Raw genomic sequence first — 12,649 nt, forward strand, 5'->3', positions numbered from 1 at the left:
CAGGGAATTGGTTAAACAACATACCCGCGCGGTGAACCAATTAGGATCCTAGTTGTTATACAGTAAGAGAGACGATGGGAAGATGAAGCGGCGTTCTCATCAGTCCTACCTCATTACCTGCCCGGCGGCGATGGCGTCCCAAGAAGCAGCTAAATGAAGCAGACAGTTTATGCGATGCATACAGGTGCAACACATAACAATGCTGTCATGTACAGATGCTCACAGTGTCTGCTTAAACTGGGGTGGAACAAACCATAGACTCCAGCTAAAATTTGATTTCCTTTATGTGTCACTGTGTTCTCCTCTCTCTAGCACAACTTTCCTTCAATTATAATTGTTTTTGTGCTCAGAGAAAGCTCAATTCAGGAAGGCTTTAGTCCCAGAAGAGCATCTTTAAAGCAGTCCTGTGTTAATTAATTTAGTTGATGAGGATGGAACCAATCCAGACTGTATTTTCCGTCAGCTTCTGACTGTAGGTTTGCACAATGAGGCTACCAAAAAATGGTACTCTATATAAACGTTGTCACTCTCTCTGGTGGCTTTTGCGTGGGACCAGTCTGGTGATGCGATTACTAACATCAACACAGCTGCTCAAGTTCAGGGTCTGAGCGCGCTGCACTGACAGATTCATACAGTATAACAGCTGCATCCAGACATTGTCACACAGCTGTTTTTATGTGCCGTCCCTCTCGTCACACAATCTGATGGCGCTGACAACAGCCTGTTGAGGTTGTGCCTTTGCTCTCTGTAACCCTCATTATGATGCTTTATTTGTTGTGCAGATTTGACACTTTCCCTATGCTTCTCGAGAGGGCCAGCCAAATACAAGAAGGTGAGCTCTGAGCAAGATGAGGGAAGGGGGACATTACTGTTCAGAAAAGCCGTATAAAGGCCCTTTGAAGGGTCGGGTCATCACAGTTACAAAAAACTAAACAAGCAGGAAAGTGAGTATAAGGGGGCGTAATTCAGAAACAAAGATGAGTTTGCAAGCTTTAAACATTTAATTAAAACTGTTGCCAGCATCAAAATGTCCTGTTGTTGTGTGTTTGGTTGTCAGAATCGATATTCCAACAGTGGAACTCAAGTTCTGGATTAACGAGCGGCCGTGTTAACTGGTGACTTTCAGCCAAATGCGTCCGTGGTCGCTCGTAGTGAGTTACGTAAATGGTTGGCGTAGATAATAAACACAGATGAGGATGTATTTAAAATCGACTGGAGGCTCAACAAGGACACCTACATGTTCGATTCGTGTTTTCAACAGCTGCCGTTACTACAAGCAACCACGACGCATTCTGCTGTTAACACGGTCACTTGTTAAACCAAATCACCAGCGGCGTCTATGGCTGCAAGCTATGAAACGTGTTGACCACCACTGGACTGAGGACACGATCAAAAATGCTTGCATTTGTAGCGCCCATTTCAAAACTCAATAAACTTAAAACTCTGAGTCTGTCATGGTATTTGACGTTCTGTACATGACCACAGATAACGTAGTTGGCAGCATTTAGTGACCTGTATGCTCGTTATTTCTCGCTGGTGTGACGTTACGCGCTTTCTCCACCAAATACAATGTATATATCTGGCCACTGAATATTGGGCCACTTGATAATGTCTTCTACTGACTCACTAATGCCACACAGATCTGGAAAATCAATTTGTTTAGGTTGCATTCGTGATCTATTGTATTGGAGCGAGGGAAGAAATCTCAAATCCTTGGCAAATAAAACAAAAACCATCTGCATGTATGGATATCACGAGAGGTTCATCAGATAAGATGTTTTTTTATAATTAGTGTGAACTGACCCTTTAATGTTTATGACATTTTATACTGTTATACTTCTGGATGTAAATGAGAATATGTGGATTAATCAGAGCAACTAAGGCTGTTTGCTGAGTATGTGAGTGTTACATTTTCTGTACGGGGGAAGCTGGCGTGTTTTCTATACGCTCCCAGGGAGATGGACAGGCCCTTTTGTGGAGCATCTCTGTGAAGCTGACTTAGAAAGCAGAGAGAGGAGGTGTGAGGTGTGAAACTTCTCATTCCCACGTAGCCGCAATGATACAGCTTAGCATCTTTATCACTAATGGGCATTTGAAATAGTGCTGGATGCAAAGTATGAGAGAGAGAAAGAGAGAGCAACACCGCAAACTAGAACACAGAAGGCTTTGGCAGTCGTACACTCCTGCAGGGAATTATACTATAAAAAATACACAGGCCTACTACTGTACGCTCATTAAAATGCCCTCCGTTTGTTCTAGCAGAGTGGCTCCTCTAGCTGGCAACAATATCCCGTTGATTAAACTTAAACCATTCACAACTTGATGAGGGAATGAGCTCGAGTTTGTCTTGGTTCATCAACTCGTTATCTACACATAATCGATCCATCATGGATTGCGCGAATAACAAAATATCCTGCCGGCGATTGCTGCAGAGAAGATAGGCACGTGCAATATCAGTCTACCAATTACAGAAGAGGAGAGTGCTTTGTGTAATATGCCGTGAATGCCGTGCCAGGTCCCCAATTACATTTAGAAATGTGTCCCGCTCGGAGATGAGCGTTGAATAATGAAAGCAGCCTCCGTTCACCCACATATCAGACTCGAGGGAAGAGTAAGGTCATTTCGAACCACAGTAATTATCAAATGTGTGCTTCATGGGCTCAGAGTCAAAATTAATATCCCAAAATATCTCTGCTGTGTAAATTATTTCTTAAATTAAAAGGCTGTTGGTTTCTGGAGGGAAATGCGTTTCAGAGCCTTAATGAAGCTAACAAAACTTTCCGCTAAGTGCCAAATGTAGAAAATAAAGCATGCAACACTAACATAATATTTACTCAGAGTACATCGTTTTTTAGAGTGAGCATGCACTCGTCTACTGGGAGGGTAAATAAATATACAAGATGCACAGACAAGACAAAGCAGGCGACCGACACAGGCAGTGCAGACCACATTGAAAGTGTAAAAACATGGGATAGTCACCAGAGATTTACTAAAAAAACATGTTCAATTTCCTGTAGGATCTCAAGCTCTCTAAAGACGTTTCGGACCTCATCTCTCTCTATGCACTGCTGCTTGTTCATGTACTTCATGGCGTACATCTTCTCCGTGTCCCTCTTTTGCACAATGCATACCTGCAGCAGGGAGAAGGGAGAAAAAGAGGGAGGAGAAAGAAAAAATAAGCAAATTAGTACAAGAGAAACATGTATTTAGATAGTTTGCATGCAAAATCTGCATGTGAATTCATAAAGCAACAACACAGTGCTAATTGCAGAATTGTATTGGCAGGGAATGAGAATTACATCACTGCTAAGGTGTCGAAGCCAAGTTTCAGTTCCAGTAATGCGGCCATGACGCTGCTATGCAAATGAAATGTTTTCAAAATAGCCCACAGCATCTCTCAGCTGTTGATTAATGCTGTTGTTGAGATAGAGGCCCTATACCGGCGCATGAAACGCTGACACGCCGAGCACCTCTAATGAACTTCATTCAGAAGTTTGTGGCAGAAACCACTTCCAAACAAATCACCTCATTATTTATTCATGACAAGTTTTGTGGCTTTGTCAGGAAGTGTCTGCGAAAGGTCAGGAGCAGGACGGCGCTCCAGAGAGGTCAGAGTCATTACAGTAACATTACCGTGACAACCACGGTCATTAAACGGATCATCTATCTGCTGCGAATCCTGCCTCGGAGACAAATAAGGAAATACATCTTCACTCGTTCTGTTTTTCTTGTGTTACCTTAAGACCAGATAGCATTTTAGGGTGCTTTCACAAGCCACATTCTGTTTGTTTAGTTCAAATCAGGGTGAAATTTATGGTTTTGGTTCGTTTTCTATTTAGTCTGGTTCGGTTTCAAAGTGCACAAATTAAAGCAGACCAAATAAAAAAGTTAAGTTGCTGAGGGGTGTGTACGAAGGAATTAATTTATCTTTTTTGTCTCGAGAGCTGCTACTTCTATACAAGGAATTGCAGACTTTGATATATTGGTGTTGAAGTGTTTACACTTTGACTCAGCACTGATCTGCTGTGCACACGAATCCCTTCTCCTCCGGTTTATCTCCAATGACTTTATAAACGTCACTGTTGTGGACTTTATTTATTATATTCTGTATGTTCTCTTCGGCCCAGATGTCAATCAAACATCGGACTTCTGCAGAAGTCCAGGTCAGTCGTCTCCCACTCACGTTAACCTGTCGTATACCTGCGTCCATCTCAACAAATGCCCACACAGGCAGCCTGCGTTTTGGTTTGCTTGGTCTGCACCAGAGTACGATTACTGCCTTCAAAACTGCCCAAATGAATCGTACCAGGGGTTGAACTGCACCAGAGTTCGATTAAAATGGACTAAATGTTGGCTTGTGAAAGCGTCCTTGATCAACTAGAGCAGTGCCCGTTCGGAGTGCGGCCATTTAGAGCACATTGCCGATTGCTTGGCTTCCGTAATGCCAAATCTTTTTTCCTAGGATCGCGTCATGACCAAGGGTAACGTAAATAACATGAAACACAACTATTCTTAGTTTCAGGTGATTATACACTTACGAAAACATGAAAATTATATTCCATTCCTGCTAATAGATCCCAGAAATGCCACACACTGGCCCTTTGATGCAACCTTAAGAATATTTTATGAAATGTTACACACTGTTCCTTTAATATTGAACATGTCACGTATCCAAAGTGCACCAACTGCAACACTGAATATCCTTGGGTCCCCACCAATACACCCACCAAGTGTGAAGTAGATTGGATGAACGGTTCTCGAGATATGCAAAGGACACATACACACACACACAGATTATTTGCTTTATACAGCACTTAGATTAGATGGATTAAAACTGAAATGAAGAAGGATATGAAAGGTTTGGATAAATACAAAACTCATATGCCAAATGTATGTTGAGAGAGCTATTGGTGCTACAAGGGGATTGCTTTATGGCCAGTATGAAGAGGAGGAATGAATAATAACAACCAATGACTCTCATCATTCAGTGCATATGGCTTGTGTATTAAAATAGACTTGAAAAAATCTGAATCTCTCCTTTAATGTGGCTTCACAGCCATCTCCAAAGGGTGGTAAGATCTAATTTGCATGACTGTTGAGCAGGGATACCACCAACGCTCAATACTGTCAGTAAAAATGCCTAAGTGGGCCAGAGGGAAAACACACAGTACAGTGGCATCAAATACAAAATGACTAACAAGAAAACGCACAGAAATATTGGTATAGGTCTTTATTTCTTTAACAAGAATCCTGGTTTTCCTTAACTGGGGAAAAGGGGATTAAGAGAAATCTGGTTAACTCAAATTAGATTTCTAATGGAGACAGATGATTTCTGACAAAGACTTGAGTTGAAAGTATCACTGTGGCAGCAGGAAACATCATTACTCATCCTGGAAATATGCCAGTCTTGCTTTAAAGCTCTGGGAGGGCGTCTGGGTGGAATTTCATTACCAACCACCTGCAAGAAAACACACTACCTGATTTAATTCCTCCCATTAACCTGGCTTCTTGCGTGCGTGTAAACACAGCGACTGCGAAACCCTCACAAAAGACAGGAAGTTCACATCATTATTCACTGTCAAAGCACTTCAGTAATAAATCCTAAGCAGCTGTTTTGGCCTTAAAAAGTATCCCCGAGTGTAGCACTTGACCATCCTGTGAAGCATTAAAAGCTAAACAGCCCCCTGCTATTTCTGCTACAGACAGAAGGCCCTAGCTGGATTGATTTGTCCACCAAGGCACAGGTCTCCTCATTACAGTGTGAGCCAGACAGATGGCTGTTTTACACGGCACTCTGGCCCTGATGCACTACAAAAAATACCACCCATCTCAGCTAGTCATTTTCTCATTTGCTCAGTCTTTAAGTCATACAAAAGACGAGGAAAAATGCCAATGGAGAGAGCAATTCTCCCTTGCTTCCATGCTGATGGATGTTTGTGCAGCTGTGCATATGCATGGTTTGACATTTTTCATCTTGAGTTACTTTCATTTTGTCTCCTATATTCAAATTACCTCTGCATTACAAACAAATCATGAAGATTATTGAAATCTGGTGGATTTTATTCACCTGATTGAACGGGCGAAAAGAAGATTTAAAGAATGAACACCAAAGTAAATGAGGTGTTAAAATGAACATTTTCCATGAGGTGACAGGAGGGAATCTATTACTGTGTAAAACACCATCTATTTAACTGTGCTCATGGTTTCCCCTCAAGAAGCACAGAGCTCAGATGAGTGCCAGGTCTGACTTGGCTGTCTCTCCTGTTTCCTCCGTCTGGATCTCCTCCAAGCCCAGATTCCCCCTACTTCTGTCACATTCATTAGCTCATCACAGCTGAAATTCATCAAACCTGTTCCTCCTCCTTCACAGATTACACTGAAGAAGAGAGTTTTTCTATTAGCTGTGCAGTTTTACGGTGATAAATGAAGAATTACCGCTCTAAATTAGTATTGATTAGTAATTTTCGAACAGTTTAAACAACAGCAGCTTCTTATTTCTTGACAGAGACTGTCAATTCTATTGGCTGAAATGGCAACATCAGCTTTAACTAACTAGCTAATTAAGTTAGTTCCATGAGTTGGTTGAAAACCAGAGGGTAACCTCCAGGTCTGAAAAGTGAAGCCAATGCTGAAGTCCCTTAAACTTGCATTCTTTCTAATAGCCAGCAGGGGGCGACTCCTCTGGTTGCATAAAGTAGTCTGATTGTATAGAAGTCTATGAGAAAATGAGCCTACTTCTCACTTGATTTATTACCTCAGTAAACATTGTAAACATGAGTTTATGGTCTCAATCACTAGTTTCAAGTCTTCTTCAATACAGCATGATGTCCATTTAGTAAATTATGGTCCCATTTAGAGTCAAATAGACCATAAAGCAGGGGATGCTTTAGGGTGTGGCTACCTTGTGATTGACAGGTCGCTACAACGCCGTTGTCCCATCTGGGAGTTGTCCGTGTTTTAGTCTTAGAAATGTAACCCTTTCACAGAGTGTTTTCAGTTCATGAAAGTTAATATTAACATCGTGGTCACATAAACATGTCTTATTCAGTGTTCGGTTGTACTTAGCTCCACCCTCTAGTGTCACTTCTGGTTGCAAAAGCCAAGATGGCGATGGCCAAAATGCCAAACTCGAAACGGTTTCAAAACGGTCGTCCACAAACCAATGGGTGACGTCACGGTGCCTACGTCCACTTATTATATACAGTCTATGTTGAAAATGCTGTCCCCTGCTGACATTATAATGTTTAGCACTGTATAATATAATATAAATTTTATATATATATATATATATATATATAGTAGTAATCCAGTCCTTACACTTTTTGCTCTTGTATTGTTATCAGAATTATTGTCAATACCAGTCACTGCAGACTTTTACTGTCTGATGGTTTAAATACTGACACAGAGGACTTCCCATATCCATATGAAGAAAAGATATGATTCTGGGAGACAGCCAAACATTTTTCAATTTAAAAATGTGGAATATCAGCAGAAAATATTGCTTATTGCCGGTTTAAATTTTATAATCCTGCTTTTGGATTTCAAGTCTCACTATCAATTCAACCATACCTCCTTTTTAGACTATTTTTTTAGCCCTCAGCATGATAAAACGCAGCTCCAGGCCCTCCCTTTTTCCATCTCCCTTGTTGAGCTCAGCACAGACCCAGTTTCTCTTTGCTCTTAGCCAGGCCAGTCTGTACCATCTGCACTGTGCTAGAAGGTAGACTAAATAAACTCCTTTAAATACTGCATACAAGAATCCAAAGGGTTATCTCCACATTTTTATCCCTCTACTGTTAAGGCAAATAAGCCGTCCTTCCCATATGCACCTTATTCCATTTATGTTCAAAGCAATTTTCCATGTCTGCATCATCTGGGAACAAGAAACAGACACAGACACTCACTGGCTCAGGACCTATTTTGGAAATCTTATTTATGGCTCTTTTTGGAGCAAAAGCAGTAACATGTTTTAATAGAGCATGCCAAAAGTCTCTTACATAGAACCAGTGTGCCAATCACAAGAGACCTCCACTGTGCACACTACATTTAACATCAAAATACCTTGTGCAAGTGAGAAACAGCCATGCTGTGTGGGCAGTGCGTTTGCAGGAAAAGTCGTATGAATGACACGATAATGCCCAACGCATTTAGCGTGCAATAAGAGCGCCTTTCTTGTTTTTGGCGTGTCATTTGTGAGCCATGTAGTCTGTTCCCTGTATTGACCACGTAAATATTCAAAGGTCAGTGCTAGTGACATAGAATAAAAAGCGAGAAAGACCGCTTATGGTGGGTGGGAGTGGAAGTGGATGGGTCCAACAAACACAGGACACAGACTGGTGTTTTGTTTTGTAAGTTACGTTAGTTTGTCACGTGTTTTATTGACGTTTGTGATGTGTTTTCTGTACTTATGTTGCGTTGTTTCTGTACGTATTTTACTTTGTTTACATACTTAACTTAAGCCCAACTGTAACGTTTTTCCTAAACCTAACTAAGTGGTTTTGTTGCCTCAACCTAACTGTGGATGTTACCATAGTTTTTTTGCATAGTGTACAAATTACAAGCGAAAAGCGGCGTACAAATAACACGCGAAAAGCCTAAAATACATCCTTAGGACACGCAGAATGTCCATGTAATGTCGTGCCTATTATACGCCTTCCTGTACAACCAGGTTGGTGTGGTAACTATCCTCAGAGGAAATTTTCTATATGAGGCCTATGAGTGACAGATGAAACTTTAAAATGCTGCACTCGTAGTACAGCACTCAGTGGACTTTACATTTATTTTCTATTATCGGTACAGAGCACAATTTTATAGATATGATCTGTTAAATTGAAAGCACGACTGAGGGGAGTAAAAACGGTGCCTGCTCACAACTCCATTACTTTGTGACCAAATGAAATATAGGAAGCGACAAGATCACTGGTGGTATTTAAAGCAAGCATCTAGTCATCGCATACTGAGATGAATGGTATGAAATAAATCTAAAATCTTATGGTCTCATTTAGAAAATGTTAATGTTAATGATAATGTAAAGTCAGTTAGTAGCAGCATTCATTAAGCATCATCCTTCAGCTTCATTCTTTCTTATCCTTTGAATATTTAATGTGACTTCATTCAAATACAGGATGTGTGCCCTGTATACGGCGGCTCTCGAGGCGCAAGCTGCTGATGTGCCCCTCTGGACCAAACAAAAAATGATTATCACAACTCTTATTGCAGCTGCTATTCTTATAATTACTGTTGTGGAAAAGCCTGCCAAAATCCTATTCAACAAGTCATCACTTTAACTAGGAATTAATGTCTTTCAAAGATTAAGATGAGACCTATATCCTACCTACAGTATATACCTATGTATATATATAGAGAGATTAGCATGTTACTTACTTGATTGTGTAGCATGAGATATCTTGGAGCTCTAAGCTTGTTGCTTAACACTGTAAAAGGTTAATTGTTGACTGTGGTTACCGAAGATGAAAAGGGTTTTACACAGTGTTGCACAGTGATTGCAGGAGCTCTAAAGAGAGCTGACGGAGGCAGAGAGAAATAATTCAGCCAAACAGGTGAATGTTTGAAGCTGAAATATTTCATTGTTCTGTTTTGGATTACTTCCACTACCCCTCAATACTCTGTGCACGTTCCTTAGTTCAAGTTCACCTCAGTAAGTTGTTTACTGTATATTGTCAGACTTTGTACACAAAACTCCCGTTCATTTGATTCATGTTTCCCTGATCATACTGTATATTTTTGACCATTTGACCATTCTCTCTGTTGCTAAATACAGAACTTTGCATTAAATCCAGCTATTTTTAGATTTTCTTTATTGGAAGACTAATGATTGTGGCAGCTGTGTAAAATGTAAAACCAGTTATCACGCTGTCAGTCATCTCCCAGCAGCCCCATCTTATCTGGAATCCTCAGGAGCCGGTCAGCGCTGTGAAATGATGACTTTTTAAAAAGGATTTATTCATATATTCATTGGGCATATTAGCAATTCAGTGCATTAGGCCAGTTTAGTAGGGAGCAGAAGAAAGTAACAATTTTGAGGCGTGAGGTGTCAGGGAGAATGTTTTGCAATCTATTTGCATATGAATGGAGACATTTTCACCTAGATTGAAATCCGGTGAGATGGAAGATTGCAGCTATCGCTGTGTTGTGCCGGCTGAGGACTGAGGCACCGGTAGAGTGATGGCTTCTGAGACCGATTCCCTCCCAGCAGTAATGGACACTAAAGTGTTCCTAATTAATTCTGTAACATTATCTCCAAAATGCTAATGGTCAGCATGAGCCAACCTACGATTAAACTGCAGTCGAGGTTTTCATTGTTAAATTCTAATTTAGGAACACCTGCTATTTAGATTGCCTTTGAATATTTGTCACAGATAAAGGTCATTTTGTTTTCGAACAGGCAGGGTGGAAGCCGGGGGCGAGTCCGAGGACGGTGCCAGATTTCTCCGCTGGCTGGCTGGCTGGCGGTGCATCTGGGGAAAGAGCTGGCTAAAGAACTGGCACATTATTCACCAGATCAGGCTCTGGATGTTCTAGCCTCCAGCCAGCATGAGTCATCCAACTAAAAGGACCTCATGGTGATGTCCGCTGGACAAATTGGCTTCAAATTTTAGTAAACAATGTTTATTTACAACATTATTCAATACATGATTAAATAAGCTTATAATCTTCAAGTATAATTTATTCAGATTTTAACACTCAACTAGAATTATGTACGCCTCCACCAACCAGTCAGTTTGCAGTTTACACCCATGTCTGTCCAAAATGTCATCACTTCATCATTTTATCCTGTTAGACATTTCTGTGAAATTGTCAGAATTAGCATATGAATTCTTGAGTTATGGCAAAAAAATTGTTTTTGTGAGGTCACAGTGACCTTTGACCACCAAAATCTAACCAACTCATTGAGTCCAGGTGGATGTTTGTGCCAAAGTTGAAGAAATTTCCTTCAGGTGTTCCTGATATCTTGCATTCACGAGAATGGGACTGACTGACGGACGGACAACCCGAAAACATAATGCCTCCTGCTACAGCTGTCGCCAGCGCTGAGGTATAAAAACAGTGTTGCCATGGCACCATGCCATGCAAAACCACCATAGAATGTATATAAGAAGTGGACGTAGTCACCGTGACGTCATCCATTGGTTTGTGGATTGCCGTTTTGAAGCCTCGTGTTCGGCATTTTGGTCGTCGCCTTTTTTTTATTTGGCCGTCGCCATGTTGTTTTTTTGTGAACTGTGAAAGTTGTAAGACGCAAACAGGACAACTCCCAGACCGGACAACACCGTGGTAGCGACCTGTCAATAAAAGGTAGCCACGCCCTAAAGCATACCCTGCTTTATGGTGTATTTGACTCTAAATGGGACCATAATTTACTAAATGAACATCATGCTGTATTGAAGAACACTTGAAACTAGCGATTGAGACCATAAACTCATGTTTACAATGTTTACTGAGGTAATAAATCAAGCGAGAAGTAGGCTCATTTTCTCATAGACTTCTATACAATCAGACTACTTTTTGCAACCAGAGGAGTCGCCCCCTGATGGCTATTAGAGAGAATGCAAGTTTAAGGCACGTCTGCATTGGCTTCACTTTTCAGACCCGGAGGTAGCCCACTGAAAAACACTAAGCTTTATGCAAATGATGGCGTCATCTGACGACTTTTAGTGACTTTTATTATTTTCATTGGAAAAGATTTGAGTAAACCTGCTCAAAAACCCATCTAATCTGCTCCATCCGGACACGGGAGTAAAAAGTGTATTTGTAGGGAACTATTTTCAGCTGCAAATTTGACGTGCTAGTGAGTATTTCCGGCAGCCAGACAATGTATGCCAAAAAACACTGCTGTGCCTGTGTTCATGGTAATGAAGTAACATGTCACTCTACAACAGTGTGGCTCATTGATGTGTTTTTAATAGTTTTTGGACAACAATGGAGGCACAGAGGAACATCAGGCTTTAGCCACACAGACTATATTTGTTAGTAGAATACATTAAGTGCTGGTCTTTTCATGGGATTTGTTGACAAACAGAAAAATATAGAATATAACCACCAGACTTATCCTTTAATGTGCTGCTCTCACTTATATTCACTTGTTTACCATGAATTAAATACAAACAGGTTCTTGTATGCGGTGGAGCTCTGAATGTACTCCAGAGTTTTGACCAGCTGTATTTACCTACAGCGTGCGAGTAAAACTTGCTGTCACGGTCCAGGTGACAGTGAATGCAGCACGGCAGCTGTCAGACTGCTCTAGTCCCATCATGCAACACGGAACTTGAATGGTGTTGCGGTTAATGAGCAAATACAATTGAAGGAAAACAAACAGGCCTTTCATTCACACGGGCTGTGTCCGTTTTATACTTCGCTCCAGATTCCTCGTCTCCAAGCAGAGGGTAGGACGACAGCGCTGGCCCCAGGTGAGACGCTGTCACAACGTTGGCTGTAATCTCTGACCACCAGCTGCACATAGCACCTGTTTATCTCAACTAAAGACAGCTTTTTAGAGGTGGTCACACACATAGTAAACGTAAAGGCGGAACCTATTGATTTCTCTGTGGACAGCGTTAGAAGTGAGGAGTCATTTGATGTGGGGCGAATTCAAAGGCAAGGACGCCGCACGCGAAGGAACGCCACGGAT

The 12,649-nt window shown here is 41.2% G+C and overlaps 1 protein-coding gene across 1 annotated transcript in view; it reads right to left on the minus strand.

The window, feature by feature from the left end:
- The window catches only part of LOC119495900 (serine/threonine-protein kinase 32C-like), an 82,524-nt gene that overhangs the window by 27,535 nt on the left and 42,340 nt on the right, over positions 1 to 12,649 (minus strand). The window contains exon 3 of the mRNA XM_037782812.1: positions 2,980 to 3,131. Coding sequence (XP_037638740.1) covers positions 2,980 to 3,131 — 152 coding nt within the window. The remainder of the gene's footprint in view (positions 1 to 2,979; positions 3,132 to 12,649) is intronic.

Source organism: Sebastes umbrosus, chromosome 10 (genome assembly GCF_015220745.1).
Source record: "Sebastes umbrosus isolate fSebUmb1 chromosome 10, fSebUmb1.pri, whole genome shotgun sequence".
NCBI classification, from domain to species: domain Eukaryota; kingdom Metazoa; phylum Chordata; class Actinopteri; order Perciformes; family Sebastidae; genus Sebastes; species Sebastes umbrosus.